The sequence below is a fragment of the Porites lutea genome, chromosome 3 (assembly GCF_958299795.1).
Source record: "Porites lutea chromosome 3, jaPorLute2.1, whole genome shotgun sequence".
In the NCBI taxonomy this organism is placed as follows: Eukaryota; Metazoa; Cnidaria; class Anthozoa; order Scleractinia; family Poritidae; genus Porites; species Porites lutea.
Genome location: NC_133203.1, coordinates 13,131,445 through 13,155,214, shown reverse-complemented (window position 1 = coordinate 13,155,214; position 23,770 = coordinate 13,131,445). Strand labels below are relative to the sequence as shown.

Sequence of the window (23,770 nt, the reverse complement as noted above, 5' to 3'; positions counted from 1 at the left end):
AGCACGAGAAATTTGAGGTCAAAGAAATCGCGTGGATTAATGTTGGAATTGGGGAACAGCCTGATGACAGGGGCAATCTGAAAGTTGTAGATCATCCCGACTGCGCCTTCGTGCGTTTCACTATTGACCCAAAACAGCAACCCAGGCTAGTTTCGTACACAAAGAAAAGGCAAGCAACTCCACTGCGAATAGACCTACTGACCACACTGAGGCAGGAACTAAGGCCAATTCGTGAAGATGTAAAGCAGCAGTGTCTAAATCTAGCTAGAAAATATTTAAGTGAACGTGCCGAGCGTTTTTATGCTGCCCTACCATGTATCCAAGAGGGGAGCGAGATTGACGATTGAAGGTTATCATTATATACCTTTCACTTGAACATTGATCGTGTGTCCTAATTAGCTTCCTCTTTAACGTAGCACCTCAGTTTCCTTCGCCTTGCCTTTGTCTTACAGTAAAACGTACCAAGAGACTAAGAACCTGGATTTTTCAAAGTTATCCTAAACAGGTTATTCTTTTCAATATATAAATGGTAGTTAGTACAGGTTAAGGCTATTTAGGTTCTTACATAGGTTATGTTCTGAATAAGAAACATACAATATAGCCAAGAGAATTTAGTGGTTCAGCTTATTCCTCATATAAAATCTGCACACCAAATAAGACGTTATGTAAAAATGACCATATAAAGAAAACCTTAAGTATTGACCTCATTGGCATTTAAACAGTCCAGTTAGAGCGATAATGCAGGTATGTCTTCAAAGAGGATTCTGAACAGTGACTGATCTAACTTTTGCCCAAGGGTACAGGCAAATTTTTTCAGAGATTTTAGAAACTAAGAAATTGTTTCAATTTCTAGACTAAACAGGTTCGTAAAATATAGGTTCTTAGGCAAGGGGTTTCACTGTATAGCACCATTTTATCATTCGCTAATAAATAAATCGTTGTTGTTGTTGAAAACTACTGTTTGCTGCTTGACCGTTCCGGTACGACAGTGAGTTAGAAAGCTACACTAGCCAATGGTTGGGATTCTGAGATAGGTACCTTTTTCTAAAATCAGACAGATATATATATATATATATATATATATATATATATATATATATATATATATATATATATATATATATATATATATATATATATATATATATATATATATATATATATATTTATTTATTTATTTATTTATTTATCTATTTATTTATTTATTTACACCGAAACAACTGGTTTAGCATGAAGCTAATTTAAACAGAGTCCGGTAAAAAATATAAAAATTAAGAGAAATATTATTCAAAGAGTAGCACACTAAAAGTACGTAAGACATGCGACATTAGAAAGATCCAAGAGATGGCCTGGCGCTTGAAATGCCGTTTCGCCGAGGACTTGAACGTTTAGCCAAAGGCAGCCGCAACTGATCGCGTTGCCTGGTGAAGTGAGAGTGGATTTTGTGAACGTGCCTTAATTTATTCACAAGAATTCTGCATGAAGGAATCAAATAAATTAGGCACCACCAGATATCACTTGAATTCAGCTGAGAAGGAGCAATGAAAAGAAAGCAATCGAGAACATTCATTTCAATTTTCCGCTTAAATTGGAGAAATATTACGAAGATTTGATGCAGTTTTTGGAATTGTAAACTAAAGATGTAAATGTTTTTTTAGTTAGTCGGTAATGCTCAATACCTTCCTAGGTTACAAACTTTGTACTTCTTTGTGCCGTTCTTTTATAGGAGCAGATTGTACATTTGAAGAGTGAAAGCGAGTCTATGATGCATTTTCCTCCACTTGGGGCTAAGGTATGATTTACTTTATTGCTGTGCCTGGGGTCTCCATACAAAAAATAAAGTAAAAGCCTGACTAACACTGTTTATACAAAAACGTGGAGTTTGTTTAGCTCAGTCGGTAGAGCGCTTGACTGCAGAGCGGAAGGTCGCAGGTTCGATTCCCGGGGCCGGACCAATACTCGGGGTCTTAAAATAACTGAGAAATGAAGGTAGAAAAGGATCTGACGGTTAAAGAGCGAGAATTGCGTGAGGCGAGTTACATACTTCCTACCTACCCATCTACCCCTCCCCCTGAGTAGCAGGGTTGTTTTTGTTGGGTTGGGGGAGGGGTCGGTAGTTTCTACAATTTTGCTTACAGTCCCTGCATGTAAGAGGTGCTCCATGTATCTTGCTTTTTTGCTTGTTATTAACATAATTAGCAATTACTGGGTATGGTTTAGTATGATCTGAAGAATTATGGAGATCGAGGAGGATGTTTCGGCCAAGGCGGATAACACCCTCTGAGATCTACATAATATTTTTAATTGTTTTGTTATTCAGCCAAAATAATTACTAGTTTAGAAAACAAGCTAAAACATGCTTACCTCGATCGATGTTAAGTTTTCGTCTTATTTTCCTTTTTCTCAGAACCTTCAGGATATAAAGGGATGTTTAGTGTAGTGGATATTCTCCAAATAGCAGATGCCATTCGTCGAGTTGTATTCGTGCTATGTTTTTAGGCAGTAGTTCGGCAATTTCTTGTTCGCAAAACGTGAAATGTTCCGCAATTTTGTACTGCCCTAAAAAAAACGCAGCCTCCTCCCAGGCCTTCTTGGTTGCCGTCCATTTTTCTGGCAATTATGCAGTACTGTGACTATGGACATCATTTTCTGGATGTCGCAGACTTCGTCCAAATTTGGTCTACGCTAGCTGGGATTTGAGCCAATAAGAAACTCAGAAATATTTTTGAATGAATAATAGTAGGCACCTACCTAATAGCTACATCAGGGTGTTATACTGTGTTATAACCCACTATTTTTTTCACGGGTTAAGTAAACACAGTTGTTAACATTTATTATGATTTTTGCAGAGAGAACTACGTATTCTTGAAAAAGAAAAGGAAATAAATGAATTGCAGTCAGTTTCCAAGGTGTGTTAAACTAATAAAATTACAACAATAAATCATAACCAGTTATATATATATAGACAGGAGAAGTGAAATTGTTGTAGGTAATTCGTTCTCCGGCTAAACCAGAATTTTCTTTGTCTCTTATGAATGATTAGTGCTAAGAATCAAAGGAAATTCTGAAACAAATTAGTTTGAATACTGGTTTACTTGAAAACGGATATTACGTACAATAAAGCTACTGGGTCAACGTTAGCCAATTAATGTACAGTCGTGATAAACTCTGCAATGACGCATGGATAAAATTACAGGAACGTTCTTTTATACTCAAGAATCTGTTTAATCCAGTGAAATTTCTTTCAGGTCCTGGACAATAACGATGTCAATGCTTGGACGCCAGATGATGTGGTAAAAGTTGTATTATTATGATTATGATCAGATTCTGCTCTCTTTAATAAGAAATACATGTAGTTGATTCTCATTTTTGACATTTTGTTTTATTTCATTTTTTTTTTCAGTCACTGTGGCTTCAGCAAGTGGCTCAGAATAGTAAGACATCCCTTTTCCTATCGCTACTTTTAGAGACGGTTTCTACTTTTGCTGAATCGCTAGTATCTAAACGCTATAATGTCTACCGTAAGTGGACTGTTCGAAGGTATTACAATCCGAGAAATGTAAAAATGTACACACACTCTGTTACTACATGTTTATGTCCACTCATGTAAGAATTTACACGTTTCACCCGTTTAACGTATAAGAGACAAGTAACAAGAATTTTTCTTGTCCAGGATCGATCTTGCTAGCAAATTGTTTTTCGCAATTTTAGCAAAAAAAAATTGATTCACAAGAAAATTTTGTGAGACACTCACCTATTGCAGGAGTACCAAGAATGTTGCTTTTGCGATTTTTGTGAAATTTGCGGACTCCTCGAGGCCCTTCTTGGCCTTTGATTGAGTTATTATCACCCTTGGGTTTGGTCATTTTAATATGTTTAAATACCTGTTAGGGGCTGGGAGGCACTTCAAGAGAGCTTAGAAGATTTTCCAACTGACCCCCCAATTCATCATGTAGCTTTTTAGCAATGACCCATAAAATGCACCCAAAGGGCCGTGGATTTGACAAGAGAAGTCGGCCCATGGTGGTGACTTTTGATTATCGCCATTAGTCTCGGGGATGGGGACTTTTGAATTTCATCCGATGCAGACGCCATCTTTTATTTATAGGTGTAATAGACCTGGTTACCAGGCAAGTACTACATGGTAGCACACCATATAGTCGTGCAACATAAATGGTAACAGTTGGTTGACAGTCAGTTGTATAATTGTCAGGGTGATTGGCAACCATGATAATCCGTGGGTACCGGTATTTTTCTTACTTAAATGAATATATCCATTCATATACATTACTGTTTGAGGAAGTTAGGCTCTTGATTCAGTACGACTGCATGGTACAAAATTTGTATCAATTTACTTGTTTCAAACTTGGGCAAAACCTTTAAATTATGTTTTACCGGAGTTTAAAAAACTCAGAGACTTAGAGACGAACATGCCATTGTATGTGTTGTGGTTCAGTTTTATCCTTGGTTTAAACTTTTTTTTTTCTTTGTATCAAACTCATTATTATACATTACCATACCCAAAAACAATTAAGAAAAATAATGTTTAAACCAAGAATAAAATTGAACCACAACATATACACTGTCGTTGTGTCTACCATTATAAAGTAAACATGCATGCAGAAGTCAAACTTTGAATATTAAACTGGGGAAACCACTGAATGAAAGCCTCATAATTTATAACTAAATAATGTTTGTCTAAAGAACATAATTTTTACTCAGCCACCAATACTCTCATTTCTGATTAATATTCCTGCATTGTGATACAACTACAGAAAAGACTCCTACTCCACTTGAGAGGCAGGAAAAAGAAAAACAGGAATTTGAGCAACGTCAAACTCAAGTTGGTGAGTCATTTATTTATGTTGGTGCTAATCATAGAATATCTGTTTATATGAATTAATGAAGGAAAATTCCAGCAAGCAACAACCAGTTGTAAAAATGTTGAGACCCTCTGACAAAAAAACTGGCCTTTCTTGCTTCATTGGCTGGCAAGTCACACATCTGTGAAATATAGCACTCACCACCTTCCTCCCCTCCATTCAAAGTTGTTCCTCCAAGTTTTTAGCATGGTCTAGTATTGCTGGCAGCTTTTGCAAGGGGAGGAGGGATCACAAGCTCAAGATCGTGGACAGGCCATTTAAACCCATTAAAGTAAGGCAAGTCAGTGTCTCAAGAATTTCTTGCAACTGGTTGAATAGTGAAGCAAGTCAGATTAGGGCAAAGAGAGATAGCACTTCACTCCATACTGTGTGACTAGGAGTTGCATCACATACTGTGAGTACCAAATGAACCCAGCAAGACAACGACTTGCCTCCTACAGATCACAACACATACAAATGAACAGAACTGAATAATTTACTGTACTCGACCGTACGTACTGTACATTGAAAAACTGTTTCTTGCACCTGACCAAACTGTCCAGAACAAAAACTCGATCTCCTCCTGAAAAACACATGCAAATTTCCTAGGAGGAGAATTTGTAATCTAAACAATACAGTATTTTACCTACACCTAAACCAGAACCAGAAATAAATGGTAGCCACACATACTTAATGATACACATTTAGTGCGAGACCGAAAAGCAAAGCTCTCATTTATGCATTTTTGTAATTTACTTCAGACCATGAACTTGGAACAATTGCCAAAAAAATCCTCAAATCTATTCTTAACTTTAGGGGAGGACCATGTGACTTTTGAGGGCTAGCTAAAAAACGTACATTTGAACCTGCAATCAGTAAAAAGTTAGTACTGGTCAGCAGAAAACTTAAAAAAAACACCTTATCTGGATGAGTTGACACCTGAGCCTGCAATACAGTCATGTCATTCTGGTCGGCAGATACTGTTTTCTTTTTTGACAGCTGTCAATTGATCATTATATAGATTTCTATTATCAAGTTAAACACAGGTTACACGGTCCCATACTAGCTAGAAAATGACTGTGACATTTTACATTGGTTTCCCTGTGGTATGGACAGATGGACGGGCGGACAGATGTACGGAATGACCGACCTATAGTCACATAACTACCAAAATTTCATGGATGCATATAGAACATTATAAAATAACTGAGATAGTACGCGTGATCTGATTGGTCAAAAACCTATGGTTTATTATACCGGTAAACCCATAGAAAAAGGCATCCGGACCACGAGCCATAAACAAAACCGGCTATTGATCTGCAAACAATGATTTTAGAAAGGCTAAAAAAAAGAACAAGTTACTTACCCAGCCCTTCTTAATATCACAAGCGTTGGTTTCACATTTTATTACTGCCATAGCTTTAGAAGTAATAAAGTACAAAGCTGGAAAGCAGTTTACATTTCATGACGATGCCAAATCGCTGAGAAAGACAACAACTGTGTGAATTTCTGGTGTAGAAAGTCTCCAGGAAAACTTGACCATGTGCTAACCAGCAACAAAACGGATAGTTTTAGCATTCTTGATCTATTTTATGTCAAAATTAAATTCCTTAATGAAAGAAATTGTTCCAAAAAGAGATCTCTGATCAAGATATGGTACAAAATCGGCCACTGTAGGTTGTAAACAAGCTGCCAACGATGATGAAAGATGTCAGAGTTTCGGGCTGGTTTTTTCCAACATTTGCACAAATTATTCGGTGATATGGATGCCATAACCTACCTCAAACCACCTGACTTTACAAATCGACAAATATTAACGCCAATATGTGACTACGGCAAAGAAACCTGACATATTTCCATCGGTCGCTGTACGTGCATATAAAAGTTACATGCGACAACTTAGCAAATGCAGCCACGTCGTTACCGCAGCATTTCTTAATCATAATAAAGTCCAGAAAACAGATCTTAAACCACTGCGGCTTGTAAAATGTGAATGAAGTCCTCCATTACAATAGCTGCCAGTTCCGTCTGTAACAACGAAATTCTTACGGATCGGCTCAACAAAATATAGCGGCGTACAGTCTGATGTTCAATTAATTTCTTCTTCTGTAGTAAACAAACCATGAACGTATTTTTTCATTGTACGTTCGCTTGAATAAATGTTGACTTTTCCTGTAAAACAGCTTTCATAAGTTATCATATAATGAGTGCAAAAACTCCTGTTTTGAAGTGCTGCTGTTTGTTGTTTGACTGAACTGAGTTTTGAGAAAGTTCGGCGCTATTAAATCGTGAGTCATGATTGGCTTATGTTGACTTTAGAGAGAAGACATGACTTGATCACGGTACTAAAACCATATTTTTTACCTAAAAGACTCCATTCTACTAAAAGTTATTTTATAAAAGCAATAGACCACACTTTCTATGAGTATACCGGCGTGATAACCCACTTGGGATGTTGGGAGAACACTCGAAAAGCTTGTAAATCACTCGCCTTCGGCTCGTGATTTACAAGCTTTTCTCGTGTTCTCCCAACATCCCGCGTGGGTTATCACGCCGGTAAACCCATAGAAAGTGTGGTCTATTGCTTAAATAACCAATTTTCGTACTCATTGTGCTCCACCGTGCGCGAGAGCTCTGGTATTACCTACTTCAGGTTTAGATTTTCAGTGATTTTTAAGTGTACACTGTACCTTAAAATCACTAGTAGTTTGAGTGAGTGAGATTGAAACTGTTTTCAAACGTATAAATAAATGCATCAGTCAATTCCACCTGCGATGTGAATCAACGTTTTTTGGTTATTGAATCAAATTTCTGTTGATATTACAGCTTATGTGAAGAACGTCCTTTCATATTTATAAAACTATTCATAAAATATAACTTTACAGTGCTGTATTAATTTTAATGTCAGTAATTTTATATCAATACTAAAACCATCAACTGGTGCATTCCGTCGCAGCGTGAAGTCTTAATTAGAATCCTAGCGTTACTACAAAGGAAGACGTTGATTGAAAAATCGCGCATTAAAATGCTTAAAATGGCACTATTTGACTGTGCGATCAATGAAAAATGTTGCAGTGTTGACGGAGGACGGGGCATTTGCCCTCTTTTTTCGTCCCCACCCCGGGGGATTTGACAGCTCAAGAGTCCCCACCCCCGGGAATTTGCCATCCAAGGCAAAAAGATGCTAATGGGGGGTGGGGGGCGGGGCTGGGCGCAGGTGGATTGACTGATGCATAAATTTAGAGATTGTGGTTTTTTCTGGTTGGTGTTAACCCCACGAGGGGTACTACATATTTCACAAGTCACCTGGATGATCGGAGGATTTTTGGGGGGTTTGAAATTAAATTTTTTTATTCTGGGATTTTTTGGTTAGGAAAATTTGCGGCGGGGGGGGGGGGGGGGGTGGCTTGATTTAAGAAAAGGGATTTTTTTGGTATTCAAAACTATCAGAAGATTCGTGATAACTTCAGATCTAGATGGTATGATGAAGAAACAAACACAAACATGTATCATTTAATTATATGCTTTCTCAAAATTTTTAAGCCTAAGAAATTTGGCATGCGTTTTTGGGGGGTTAACTTTTGGTCCAGGGATTTTTGGGGTTTTGTTAGAAGTCGTAGGGATTTTGTTTTGGTTTTATTTTTTGCCCCCATTCACTTGAAATCTGGAGTGTTCCCTGGGTTGTTACCTTATTACCACATACAATCGACCAAAAATTGCCCTACCAAAACTTAATTGTGATTGATAACAGAGCTGTCCAAACTGTAATAAATTCAAAGAGATGTTTACACTATTAATACAACTATTAGTTATTTTAATGTGAAATACATTGAAAAAAAGAAACTGAGACCTAGTAATTACAATTTCTCCTTTTTAGTTTTCCTCCCCAATGCATTTTATATGGCCTAATTATCCCTTTGCCCACAATGTTGTTTCATTGCCCTAAGTCTTGACCTTCCATAGCTTTCCCATTTCTTTAGTGAAAGGTCTTCAAATTGTCTACTGTCACGTTGTGATGCCTGACTATCTAATGTATTTACCAAAGCAACACTAACAGCAGTTAAATCTGCAACAAAAGTAACAGAGTGACATAAATTTAATAATTTTGGTTATTCTAATATACAGACTCTAATGCTATATGCCACCGTATGTGTCTTTGTGGTTGGTTTGCAATTTTCTTCTAGTGCTGGGCGTCTGTCAACATTGATGTAAATAAATACATTGCTACGGTACCTTTCTGATGCTATTAGAGAATCTACACTGTAGCTACTAAGAACTAACTCACTGTGCCAGGGTGCTGGCAATGTAACACTGGGGTTGACAGTATTTTTCTATAATTTGTCCCTTTAATCTGCCTTTCTGACACCTTGAATGATAAGTGTCAACACCAGATTATTTAGAAATCATTTGTAGAATAGGTCTTCTTTCATCAAAGTTAATAATGTTTTTGTTCTTGTTCCAGAAAGGAACGCAGAGATTAAAACACTTAAGATAGTAATTTACCTCTTTTTCTTTTGAATTCTTATGACCTCATCACTGATTAATGGGTAATCTTTCATTATTTAATTTTAGTTTGTAATGTACTGATGATGCAAAATGTAATAAAATCATGCAAACAAATTATTCTAAGTATTAAAGAGTTATTTTTTCCATGCCATTTCCAGAAAGTGACATAATTGAAAAATGCTTCTGGGAATAGGTTATCTAGGAAACTGAGACCTAAGTCCCAAAAACTTAGAAGACCCCCTGAAACTAAAGTAAATGTTAGGAATGTTTTATGCAAGGCAGTATCAGTTATCAGTTGAGATCATAGTTTTGTTTCTTTTTATTGGCTGCGTAAGCCATCAGTATACATGTTCCAATTTATAAGTTTAATGATACAGCCATGTATACATGGGTAGATGGGTGTTGTTTCGTCAGCAAATCACAGTGCTAAATTATTGATGAACTGACCCTCACTTTGTAAACATTTATAATAAACCTTAATTTATTTTGACTGATAGATTACAACTGTTAACAACATCTTATGGCTGGAGTAGAAGTCCTACAATTATCCATGCAAATGCATGCAAATTGAAATTCAAGCTGCTGATTGATGGTGCGGTGTTGCATAGCTCTTTTGATGTACTTGACCTGAGATGCAGAGTTCCCAACAGAAATTAAGTAATGCCTCTTTGGTCTCCTCTCTTCAATAGCTAACTGGCGATGGCAGAAAAAATTAAAATTTAATAATTTGGCTCCTCTGAGCTCCTGGCTAGTAGACTTCAGCTTGCTGGAATAGAAGTGATTTTAATCTCTCACCCTGCAGGTTAAAACAGGGTTTGATGTCACAGCTATTTAAGGGGGTTCTTAGTTTTTCAGGGGGCCGTACGTTTTCTAGAAACTGTTAGGAACGTTATAATTGTTTTTAAACCAAATCACTACATTTTGAGATTTTAGGAGTGGAATTTTAATTTCTTGTTTTGAGCTATGTTTCTTAGTTGTTTATGTTTTTCTTCAATATTTCCTACTATTAATTCTGCCATTGCTAGTTTGTGAACGTTATGATGTGTTCATCTGTTATGCTGGTCCTGACAAGTCATTTGCTGATGAAATTCTCCACGTTTTGGAAAAAGAGCCCTTCTACATGAAAGTGTGCATTGATTATCGAGATTTCATGCCTGGTGCCGATCACTTGGAAACTGCAGCCAAAGCTACTGAGGAACGATGCAATAAAGTTCTACTCATCCTGTCAGAAAACTTTCACAAATGTGAAGCTGCAGACTTCCAGGCCAAAATTGCATTAAGCCTTTCTCCAGGTTTGTTTGTAAAATCTTTGTTTGTTTTTCTCCTCGAACACGTATTTTGTTGGGCGGAGTTGGTTGTAGGATTGTGGAAGTTTCCCTGTGGCGGTCACATTGACAATAAGTAATCTTAACTTTGCCTTAATCTCCAGCCCAAACTCCACCTGACAGGCTCCCTGGCGGTCAGCCTGTGGATTTTAATTTATTTTTGTTGGTGTCATGAGGTTACTCAGAACATAAAAAAGTCTTCAGTCATATAATTTTCCCTAGTGAGTTGCAATGTGTATTACAGGATTTCTTTGGTACAACGGTCACATCCCTAAGTAGCTTCTTGGTGCCATCCTACCCAATAAAATATCCTGTGAACTTATGTTCTGTTGTAGAAAGATATGTTGTGGTTCAAATGTATTGTATCCTTGGTTTTTATTTTTTTTTTTTCACTATTTCAAACTCATTATTATCAAAAGTTACCTTACCAAAACTAAGGATAAAATGAGCTACCCCAGATTTAGCCTGCGGACACAGACGTGTTACGTTTCGAGTGGAGAGAAGCGACGACCGGAAATACGTCTGTGTGCGCAGGCTATACCAGAAGTGATAAAACAGGAAAAATGGTAAGTCTGTAATACAATACTACAATATGGAAATTTTTTGCAAACATGTTAGAAACATGAACCTTCGAATAATTATATAACCTCAATGATGAATTCAGATACAATTGACTTAATTGCCAGGGCGAGGTTGTTTGAAAGCGGGTAAAATCCTAACCTCGGGTTAAATTGGCTTAAGGTGGCTCGATACAGTTTTTCAGGGTCAATACCTCCCAAGTTTGAGCGTAAACTACGTCGCCATTCACAAAGATTTGGAGAAATTTACACCACAGTTGTATTAGATAAAGATGAAACTTTGTTATGATCAGGGTTGCAATGACATCGGAGTTGTCATATCAACGAAATGACGCCATTGCCTATTTTACTTGCAGCAGTATTTCACGGCACTGGGAACTGTTCTTCCAAAATCGTTTAAACTGAAGCTTTTTCCTCCAACAGCCGCCTCGATGTTCGTGAAGTTTAAGCGAAATCTGTAAGAGCGTTATCGAGACATTTTGGGAAGAAATTTTAATGGTTAGAAATACAGTAAAAAATGAACAATCTTGGTGGTCGACTGTTATCTGTACAAAACGACGCGCTTTTGACATGCAATTTCATCTCATAGTAGTTTCAGTCTTATTAAAAACGTGTGAAAGATCATGGAGATACCTCCAGCCGATTGCTAGAAAGAAGGATTTGATAAGTATGTATCGCGGCGCTCTTGTTAGCGGTAATGTAAACATTTCGGTCTTCTTTTTAAATTAGCGAATAATTTTTAAACCGCTCGATAAACTTTTTAGAAAATTTAAGAATCTTGAGATTCACCGTCCTCTTATATGACCTCTTAGTTTCAATTATTGATGTATTCTAAGGCAGTAAAATAAGGGCTACAATTCGCTAATATTTTGTCAGAAATTTTGTGTTTACAAGTGAGTCTCTGTAGGGGTATTGTCTCCAAGTTTCATATTTTCGTGCCCAACAATAGCTAGCATTTTTGCATATGGCAAATGCATTGTTAGTTGCTGCTGTTCACGTGAAAATGAAACTTTGAGACAATACCCTAGGGAATAATAAGAGGCTCTCACTTGTAAATACAAAATTTCTGACAAAATGTTAGTGAATTATAGCCCTTATTTTGCTACCTTACAATATATCGATTGTTGTTCCTTCTGCTCCGCGGTTTCTTGTTGACTTCTTCTCCTTTGTTGTTCATGCTGAATTTGAAGTCGGCGTTCTCGCTCCATAGGAGTTTCGGTGGAAAATCTTGCTGGCCGAGGATTTGGAGCCACTTGTTGTAGTTGTGTGTCATTTGCATGGGAAATTGTTCGTGATTCACCGATGGTAAACTTTGTTTCACAGACGATGAATAAACACATCAAAATGCGCCTTTGGTCATCGGCGGCGAAGTCTATGTTGCCTGGAAACGCAAAATGCTCCATGACGTCACTGGCGGATACCAAGCATATATTCAGAGAAAGATTTATTTATAGTCTGCGTAGCAAGCGTTTCCCTGCGGTTTAGGAGCAAAGAACGAGGAACGAGAGTCAAAGACCGCGCGAAAAATGGCGTAAGTAAAAGAGCGGGGAGAATCCTGTTCCTCGGTCTTTCGTTGCTCCGAAACAAAACGGAAACGCTTGCTATGCAGGCTAATTTATTTATGAAGCCTCGAATTTCGCAGCTGGCTAAGACCACGCGCGGTTAGCAGACTGCGCTCGCGTTTCGCGCGCGACAAGATTATAAAGTCGCTACGCTCGGAATGAGGTGAAATTGCATGTCAAAAGCGCTACGTTTAGTACAGATAACCATCAAACACCAAGATTCTACATTTTTTACCGTATTTCTAACCATAAAAACTTCTTCCCAAAATATCTCGATAACACTCTTACAGATGTCGCTTAAACTTCACGAACATCGAGGCGGCTATCGGAGGAAAAAGCTCCAGTAAACTATTTTGGAAAAACAGTTCCCAGTGCCGAGAAATACTGCTCCAAGTAAAATGGGCAATGACGTCATTTCGTCGCTATGACGACCCCAATGTCATTGCAACCCTGATCATAACAAGCTAGGTAGGTTAATAACTAATTCAGTTAAAAAATATTAAAAATATATCTAAAACAAAATGGCTGACTTGTTGTTTTCTTACAACAACAGAGAAGACGCGGAGACAGTTCTCTTTGTTTGGTGTCGAAACGGTTTGTGAATTCCATAAACTGCGTAAGAATGAAGTTTCTCCTACTTTCCTCGGACTTCGCTCTCTTCCTAACCTGAGATCAGGCCCAAAGGTAGACTGCAAAACAGTCGGCTTTTTTCTCAAAATCAGTAAAGAAATCGTTAAAGCGTGGCGTAAGAGTCTTACGCGCGCGAGCTTCACACGCCCCGGGCGTGTGAGGAGGCGAGAGAAAAAAAGTGTCTCTCCCCAGTCTCGCTCCCTGTTTTCAGCCTCATTCCAGACCTTTTGTTTGACTGCTCGCGCGTACTTGAATACGCAAAAATACGGACTGTTTTGCAGTCTAGCCCAAAGGCTCTGAGTTCAGTAACAGTTCTCTTTGATCGTTTTCGAAACAGTTTGTGATATCGATAAACTGCGTGAGAATGAAGTTTATCCTACTTCCCTCGGACGTCTCTCCTTTCCTAACCTGAGATCGGGCTCAATTTTAGCAGTTTCCATACATTCTCTCTTTCGTGACCGTGGTCTCTCTTCGTTTCGCCTTTCCCTCCAAAATTTTATTCATTTACGAAGCAAAACGAAAATAGAGCCTGGAGCTTTCAGGTTACTCTCTTCCACGCCTACAGCGTTTTGTCGCTGTTTGTTTTGTCCAAATGTTTTTTCCTTTGGTTTGTCACACTTGTACGCAACTTACTTTCAGAAATGTGTAAATTTTCTTCGACTTTTTCGGTAAAAAGTAGCAATTTATGAGGCGCACAAATTATTTTTTCTTGCTTGCGTATTTTTTCCTCCACCGTCACCGTTTTAGGACGTAAGCGGCTAAACGTATTTTGGGATGCTAACCGCGAGTGCCCTTCGAACTACGCAATTTTGACCCCAAGTTAACAAACTCGAGGTTAGTTTAACTAGTCTTTCGAACAACCGGGTCCAGGGATAAAAAGAAATTACGGGAAAGGGGGTGAAAATCCAGGCAAGAGAATTGGTATTTTCTTGCTCCTGCCATTGCTCCCGGCCCATCACTGCTCTGTTATATCCTTCCCTTTTTGTATTCTGTTTCTCTTCCTCCTCCAATATTCTGGATTGCAGTTACAGGAAATAAAGTCCAAAGGATAACTTTGATTAGTAACTAGTAATAACCAAAGGGAGTGCGGACGACAACGATCGGCGGTCCAAACGCTTTTGCTGCAACGCTGTGATTTGCGTAGTTTTTGAAAGATGGTCAAACCACGGGTGATCAGATTACGGGACACAGAAGGTCGAAACTCGCGTGATCAAATTGCGTTCTCTACTACATTTCATTCATTCCAAACGAATGCTGGCTACATACATGCGACGCATGCGTAGTAACAACCTGGAGACTAAGATTGCGGGGTCCTCTTGTCGCCCTCGATAAATATTTAATGAGTTTGTCGCTGAAACACTTAACATTAAGATGTCACTTGTTTAAAGCAAACTTTCAGATGGATTTACAAATGCAAATAGAAGTGCTTTTGAGTTGCAAGAAGAAATTAAAATCACGCTAAGGGATTATAAAATGGTTGCCAAAATAGACCAGTGCAGTGTTTGTAATCGTCTTGTAACCTGCTAACAATACTCTATGCTATTTACACCTTTTTATGTTATTTCCCAGGAGCCAAAAAAAGGATCCTAATTCCCATTTTGTACAGACCCTGTCAAATTCCTTCGAAACTGCGATTCATCACATATCTGGACTACACAACAGAACATGCTAGGAAATACTTCTGGAAGAAACTTTTGGCTTCTCTTGGTTTCAAGAGTAATTCAACAAGCAAAGGTGATTTATAGCATATTTTTATCAGTTGTGTTTTTAAGTACCCCAGGTATGACTCACAAAAAAATTGTAAAATCTGGAGAAGAACAAGTAGAAGAAGCAAGCAATGGAGTAAATCTATTGCGATCTATTGTTTATCTGAAAAAAATTAACTTCTAAAAACATTTGGACCCATAGGTCATTATGCCTTGTTACTGGGGAGATTTAATTAATCAATGGATCTTTTGCATTAAATCGTCGCATGCATGGTACAAAATAGGGACGTTTTGAAGAGAGGGAGAGACCGTAAGAAACACACACGAAATTGAAAAGTTTTCTGATATCATTCTGAAGATGGACGCGGTCCCCGAGAGTCACCGTAGGTTTCTGATTACTCAGTTTCTTGAAATAAAGCTTTGGGTAAGAATACACTTTTAGATAGGAGATAGTCCGTAGAATTTTGAGGTTAAATTAGACCAGCGTTTTGTGCAACGAGTTGTAAGGTCACGATTGACCTCAAACTCGTCGGATATAAAACTAGAGAGAGCTGTGAGGCTTATCTTCTGAAGTACAGGAAAACTCTGTCGTAGGATTTTGAAAGTATGTACATTTTTGTTGAAATGCAGTTTTAAATATATGCCCGATATCTCAAGCGTGTTTATGCCTACAGGAAATAAATAACGTTTTGTTAAAGTTCTTCTATTCGTTATTAACGACGCCAAAATCATAACAAACGGATAAATCGTTCCTGCTAAGAAACGCAATTCAAAAACATAAGCAACACGCATATAAGTAGGTTCGGGCCATCTCAAATAAGACCAATTTCTAGAAAAAAAATTTAGTAGCCAGAGGTTCCTCAGCATTACTCCTATCCTCTAATCCGGTTCTCTTTTTTAGCAACTGGGAAATATTCAGTTGTTGCGACTGGCAAAGGCAAGGAAAGTGTAGGCGACAGGGCGAAGATGACAGTTTACGGTGCACAAAGAAGAGGTAGGAATTTATAGCAAGCAGCGGATGCTCTTGTTATGTACCGAAGTTTAGAGTTATTGCACAGACCACCCAAGCTCAAATTAAAAGATGTAGAATAGTGAGTCTACTGGCAGTTTTTTGCTATGTGTTGTGTTACAGAAAGAGATAAATAATGATGTTTTTAAACGAAACGCAACTGCATATAGTTTTCACTAAGTCTCTAATTGCCCCCAATACAACAAAAACAATCCAAATCAGTATTTTATTTCATCTGAAAAATACTGTACAGTGAAACATACACGTGTCACTCATTATTATGTCAGGTTAGTGACACAGAGGAGAGGCACAGATAAGAACCAGAATTTTTCAGGCTAAGATTTTGAAAGAACCTGATGAAGTAGAAATGTTAAAACAGATCGCTATGGAGTTCTTAAAGTCAACTAATCATTCTAATGGCAAAAAAAGTTTCCATTGGCTTAAATTGCAGTCATTTAGGCATAACAACATGCATATTTTGTACAAACATTTAAAACCACCAACATTCTTCCAAAAAGTCTTTTTTCCTTAAGAAAATAAGAACCTCGAATGTTTGAGAACCTAAACAGCTTAATTTCCAAGAAACAGAAAATTTATGAGCCTTTTGAGGCTAACTTCGAAAAGCACCTGTTACTTAGTTTTTACTATATACTACTAAATGTAAGAGCAGGGGAGGGGGAGGGAGAGGGAGAGGGAGAGTTAGGGTTAGGGTTAAGGTTAAGGTTGGGGTTAGGGTTAGGTTAGGGTAAGGACTAGGGTTAGGTTAGGGTTAGAAATCAGATTAGGTCGAGGTTGGGGTTAGGGTTAGGGTTAGGAATAGGTTAGGGTTAGGTCGGAGGGTTAGGGTTAGACGAGCAGTCTCAACTGATTTCAATGGTCATAATGATCCACTGAGTTATACGTTCGCCTTGTCAGGAAAAGGGTGTTACGTTAAGCTGGTTAGGGTGGATAGCTAAAGTTGAGCCAAGGCTTAGGGTTAAATAAGGATAAAGGTTAAAAGAAGTACGGTTTGTTGAGGGTTAACGTTTGAGGGACTTCTGGGCAGGATACCAAATTACGTTGCGTTACAAACATATCAATTACATCGCCGCACTGAGCGTAGGATTGAATTTCAAAAGACGGGTCAGGAGGTGAGAAATACAGAGTTTTAGTTTAAATACAGGCGATTTTCGAAGACAAATCACAGGTCAAGCAAATAGTTTTAAATTAACGTTATCTTACAAGACGTTTCGCTTCGCTTTCTTCGTGTTTGACCACAGCAGAGCCCAGATAATATAAACATTTCAGAGAGTAAATATTCCAGCTCCGAGGGGGCGAGTAAAACCAGCGGCCACATCTGAAAGAAAAGGACAAAAGGAAAACCTTGTTTAAAGAAAATTCCTCAAAACGTGTTTAAAAAGTAACATATCTCTTCTACATCATTTTCCCTAGATCAGTTTCATCCCGCAATGGTTTTATAATCGCCGTACCGGTGCATAAAGCAGATTAAAAACATAGTACCGAACATTCCGGAGAATCAAGCATAAACGGCGCTCGTCGTCGCGACGGTGCTATAGCGCGGGAACTTTAACATGCTTTGAGGAAAAATAGTTACTCTTCCGCGATCCGATCAGCATTTAGCTTGCAATGCCAACAATAAATTGTAAATGAACGACAATTCAGCCTGTGCAGTAGGACGGCGGCTCTTTTTGGACACAGTAAATTTCCAGAGTCGCTCGACACACGACCAAAAATAAACCTTCGCTATACGAAACCACAGACTTTGATTTCAACTACACTTTCACGACTTTGTAACATAACCTTTCCTGGCAAAAAGCCTGCTACTCACCGTTGTTGCTCGCTTATTCAAAGATCAGCACGTCCGTCGTAGAAACTGAAACACAACAACAGAACAGTCTCACTGTAATGGTCAAATATTAAACATGTTTTTAACCTTTCTCGCGGTGCATTGTGGGAAATCCGTGTTCAACTCGTGCGGGACACATTGCATCCTGGCAATAACAAGACAATTTATAAGTCTCCAGCAAGGCAAAAATCACAGCCAAAAACTTCGTTGGCCCTCTTTTCTTATGTCCAAACTGACCAATTTGCCCCTTATTGCCTGCTGGAGACTTCTTCACGGTGTGCAGAGCTAGGCAGAGACCTTATACACCATCCACCGGATGGTCTCTCGGATTGTGCACGAAGCTCGGTTCTTTGAGCAACGAGCGCCCATTTAAGCCTTCCCGGACTTAATGATGTCCCAGGCACTTTGCAAACCGTGGAAATAGAATTTCTTGCCAAACGCGGCTCATATTAGTCCCCGTTTCGCACACGCTCCGATCAAAACCTCTCCACTCACGAACAGAGCCGTTGAAAGGAGAAAGATACCGCGCAAACTCGAACCTTTCAAAACTAGAACCGGTTCCCCTCGGACAAAAAAAAAAACGGAAGTCCTTTCTAACGCGAGTGAAAGAAAACAAGAAATAAAATAAATAATAAACTTACTTCTGTTGACTTCCACGCTGCTCCTCCCTGGTTTTCTTTAACGAAAAATATCTAATATGATAAAAAATGACATTTCATAAAATTAATTTACATATATAATATACACCGTAATTTTTAGGGAGTTATTATAACTTCAAAAATGGAGTAAAAATTTTAGGTACAGGATAACCCCTTTTTTGGGGTTATTTTAACTCCTAATTTAACTCCGTATTTGGGGTCATTTTTACTCCTGAAAAAGAGTTCTTTTTACTCCCAGCCTGGAGTTAAAATTACTCCGAAATGGGGTTACTTTTACTCCTTGCATGGGTTGTTTTTACTCTTTTTGGAGTTAATTTAACTCTGAAAGTGGAGTAAAAATTTTAGGTACAGGATAACTCCTTTTTTGGGGTTATTTTAACTCCTCAATATCTGGGGTCACTTTTACTCCTGAAAAAGAGTTGTTTAAACTCCTTTTTGGAGTTAAAGTAACTCCACGAAAAATAACTCCACTGTAAGGAGTTAAATTAGCCCCACTAGAGGAGTTATTATAACTCCCTGAAAATTACAGTGTGTTCAGGTTTAAAGCATACGATTACCACATTTTGTTAACTCAAGTCAGCTGAAAGAACATTGTTCTCACAAGTTGACCAAGGGTTGCTTATTTTTGTTGCTGTAGCGTAAGTTCACTAATAACAGTTGCAGAGACAGGACGGGAGAGGAAGGAAGACTGCAAACCTTGTCTGACAAGCGTGACAATAATCAGTTTTCTTTGAAAACAATTTACCTTAAACCTCATCCGTCCTTTAAAGTGCTACTGAAACGAAAAATCAAATTGGCTATTTTACACTGAAAACGTTTTATCAATCTTAGATTAACTCTAATTGTTTTTAAAGTGCTTATTTTCCATCAAAAGTTGATTTCGGGGCGAAAAGTAAGGTAGGTTAGTGCGTCAAAAAAGGAAATATTGAGCCTGCGAAATTTTCAGCGAAGGACTACGCGAGTGACGTCACATGGTTGACATCACAGAAGCGAAGGTCTCTTTCGTCTCTTTGGAGTTTACAGTAAACATCAATTGTTTATATCATTCTTCACGGAAAAATGTCTAGTTCAGACGATCCAGATACTAACACAAGCGATAAGTGTGTTTCCGGGGAAAGGAACAGAGAACGCGAGAGAGATTCTGGCGTAGTTTGTGTCCTTGTCATGTGGAGCCGTATCGGTCCGAGCCCGTTGTGAGGAAGGCCTTTATTTTGACTGAACCAGACGAACAAGACAAGCTACTATACAAACTCTTGTCGTTTTAAGGGCAAGATCTGACAATCAGATAACTCTTGACACAAGGTAAGTAAGATTTTTAACGGCATATCTTCGGGTCGTGCGAATCTATTTTTCCTCTCAGCATTTGCCTGCACTTGTCCCGCTTGTTTACAGTTCACCTTCCACTAGTATAAAGCTTAACTTTATTAACTTACACCTTTTTCCTCAATTTATTCTAGTAAATAAAGGTGTTAATGAAGAAACTGCTAGAAGGAGCTCAGCTGCCTTCCAATGCCCTGGAGTTGCATTGTCGTTGCTGTAAAGAAGTCACGGCGGTCATGTGAAAACTTCATCCCGCTCAATGGAATTGTATTCTGCTCATGTGTTTTAAAACAACAGCGACTGTGCTGGAACAATTTCGCCTTCTTAAAGGGCAAAAAGCTATGAACTCGAAATCTTCTTTATTTGAGGGCTGTTTACTTGGAGGGAGGAAATATCATAGCACTAAGAAAGTCCTAGTTTACATGCAGAAATTTCGGTCTCTGTGGTTAATAGTACAGAAGGAATTAAAAATTAAAGCTTGCTGCATTATTGTTCTGTTCGTCCCTGGTTCTAGGATATTCCTAGCAAAGGCAGTTTACATGGTGCTGGGATCTGCCTAGTTTTAGGATCTTCCTGCCTCTAAGCTCAGAAGATGCTAATACTAGGGACTACTACATGCACAACTTTTTGCTTGTTAATAGAATACAGAAAACATATGGTGCAAGGACCATCCGCCTTCTAGGATCCTCCTCCATCCATGTAAACAGCCCCTTAGCCTGATTAATCGATCGAAAGTCTGGATCAACTCAATATAAGTATCACGATTAAAATCCTTCATAGGAAATGCGATGAGTTTTTATTCCTCTTGAACAGTAATTAATAATAAATAACAATTTTGTAGTCAATAAAATTTGAAAGCCTGAACTTTTTTCATAGGAATTTAGCCAAATACACCTGACATGTCAGTGTACTATGTATTTATTATAATTCAGTATCATATGATATTGTTTTTTGCTGGACCCCAGAATTTTGTTATATCGTTTATGGATAAAACACCAACCCTTATTTTAATGAGGAGGATATTTGGACCACTGGGACGGGGTAACAGTACACCACTTTCAGGCTTTGTGTACCACAAATTGTAACAAAATTTCTGACTGAGACCACCAGAGGTTGCAATTCAGCAGAGTAAAGGAAGGGCAAAGCCGACACAAGATAGCTCCATGAGCAAACAAACAACCAAACCGCTCTTTTTGGAGCAACAGCTTTATGAAAACTATGATCTCAATGAGTAACAGTTCCTTTCCACAATTGAAATATTTAGTGATATATTTGTGTTTGCTCTGTGCTATTACTTTGAACACAGACCTTGGATTGTTTGGCCATTTTTTACTAACTTATACAAACTGTACTTTTCTCTTATTATACTGTGTCAAGTGGACAAATTCAGGAAAAGTACTATGGCAAAAAAGACAAGACTTCATTGGGTGTCAAATAAGGAGCTTCAATGTAGTCATTGGAACATTAAGCCTGAACAACAGTTTCTGCATTTTAAAGAAAAGACTGTTATTTTGTTTGGCTATAGCTTCACAAAACATCACCCTGTAATTAGTACCATTAAATGTCAATTTCTGAGGGGCCAATTGCTTATAATTTCCTGCATTTTGAGAGTGCAATATCTTTGTCTTAGATTCATGCATTTATATTTTACACCATGACCAAACAAAGAAGTAAAACCATTAAGCTATACTGGTGGAGTCAATCCTTTTGAAATGCAATTTCTTGTACACCCAAGCTGCATTTGGGTGTTACTGCAATCAGCACATCTATCTCTGTTGTGGTTTTCCTGCTTGTTGGCATTGCTGGATGATACAACTTGAACATCAACTGCAACCAAAACATTCATTACACTAATAAACTAAGCTACTTGCATTTCTTGGGGAGTTGTGTGGGCGGAGGGAGTATATTTTTTAACTGGTTACCTCGTTTTACAAACCTTATTTTAAAAGAACCTGAGTCAATGACAATAGTTTAAGGGGTGACTGTGGACATGTCTATGTTATCATTACTTGCAAGGCCAGCCTTTCTTGTAACCTCACCTGAAGGGTATACAGTTGTTTCTTATGTCAGTTTTTCCTTTTTTTACCAGAGGAAATGGTTGCTATCTTTTTCAGGAATAATTCATACTCCCTTTATATGAAATTGTCTAGAGTTAGACTTGGATCCTTTAAGGGGTGTAGTAAGGGTGTATCTTCAAACCATTTTAAAGCTTTTATGGGGATGTATAGATATTACCAGGAAAAATACCTTCTAGACCATGCCCTCCAGATTTTTAGGGGGAGGGGAGGAGGAATTACTGTTATTTCTCTCTTTAATGAAGGAAGGAAAGTTAAATGTATTTCGTCAAGATACAGCAGCCTTCAACGGGTGATAATCTGCATAAACGTTAGAGAGATTTAATATTTGAAAAACCTCTACAAATGAGAATTTCCCAAATTAAAAGGGAATTGCTGAAATCTGGATAATACGCTTCAGCATGTCCAATAATTTCGGTGATTTTCTCTTATAATAACGATGAAGAAGTATTAAACGACATGAGCATGCAGTGAAGACAACATAACAAGACGTGATTTGACACTCACCATTTTGGATCTGTCCTTTGATCTCGATCATTTGGGTCCATTTGCAAAGTTAACAGTCGGAACTGATCCTCATACTAAGACTCACTCCTTTAACTCCCTGCTGCTTGATTACTTGGAGTCAAAGCCACTTTCTTCCCTCTTATCGACAGGCATTTAAGTCCTTAACCTCAGTCGATCTGAAGCAAGCTTCGGAGCACCGATAGCTGTACTCGGTGAGCTGAAAATCCAGTCTCTGAGTCCGCACAAATTTCACTCATCGAGTTTTTTCGGTTTATATATATGCGTAGAAATCTTAGTGTTGTTGGTACAGCGTATTTTTCCTGGCTACTGTCCGCATATGTCTTTCCTCCGTGCTTCGCCATTGCAGTCATTTGTGTGAAGAGAAACTTACCCGCGTACGATGTGTCAACCATGTGACGTCATATGCATATTTAATTAAGGGGCCGTTGGACGCACTTTCTGCGGCAATTTGGCCATGTTCGGGTTGGAAAACAAATACCCATAAGATCATTTTTATGCCGTCAAAACCATTTTTCCCGGTTAATTAGACATCAAACTAATAATTATTGCTATTTTTGCTAGACTGATTTTTCGTTTCAGTAGCACTTTAAACAGATATTTTTGTAAAACACCAGAAAACATTTACATTTAGTGAAGACCACGACAGATCATGCAAATGATGGCCCTGTCACGTTTGTCACACATAATCGTTTTGCCGGCCTCCTCTTCTGCCTTCCTGTTGCGTAAACTCGCTATTATAGGCGAAGCTCTCCGCGCGTGCGAAACGCGCCCGAGGGAAGCCCCATTGCTAAGAAAATTTGGTAATCTATCCATCCGAGAAACAAGGACGTTCACTTGTAAACACAAAATCTGGGGGGAAAATTGGTTATATTTGAGGCCCTATTTAAAAGCCTTCTCTGTTTTCAATGTTCTTAAAACGTGTAGGGTATATTTATAGACGATTGATCTCGGGATTGTCAAATTTAGAAAAAAAAATTATCGAGCGGTTTTTTAAAAAATGCGAAATTTGTAGGCATGGACTAAATTACGTGCAAAAACTGTAACAAAAGCAGCTGAATGCAAGTTAAAAAAATTCTTCTTACTCGCGATCGCCCGGAGCAATTCTCCCTTTTTTTTGTACGCAGTTTTCAATGGAATCAAACCACTATGAGATGAAGCTACGCT

At 38.3% G+C, this 23,770-nt stretch overlaps 1 protein-coding gene across 1 annotated transcript in view; it reads left to right on the top strand.

Annotated features, from left to right (window-relative positions):
* Positions 1-738: 738 nt before the first annotated feature.
* LOC140931579 (uncharacterized) overlaps positions 739-23,770 on the top strand; it is a 38,068-nt gene continuing 15,036 nt past the window's right edge. The window contains exons 1-9 of the mRNA XM_073381381.1: positions 739-744; positions 1,727-1,792; positions 2,850-2,909; positions 3,249-3,293; positions 3,404-3,521; positions 4,776-4,847; positions 10,394-10,660; positions 15,033-15,197; positions 16,071-16,163. Coding sequence (XP_073237482.1) covers positions 739-744; positions 1,727-1,792; positions 2,850-2,909; positions 3,249-3,293; positions 3,404-3,521; positions 4,776-4,847; positions 10,394-10,660; positions 15,033-15,197; positions 16,071-16,163 — 892 coding nt within the window. The remainder of the gene's footprint in view (positions 745-1,726; positions 1,793-2,849; positions 2,910-3,248; positions 3,294-3,403; positions 3,522-4,775; positions 4,848-10,393; positions 10,661-15,032; positions 15,198-16,070; positions 16,164-23,770) is intronic.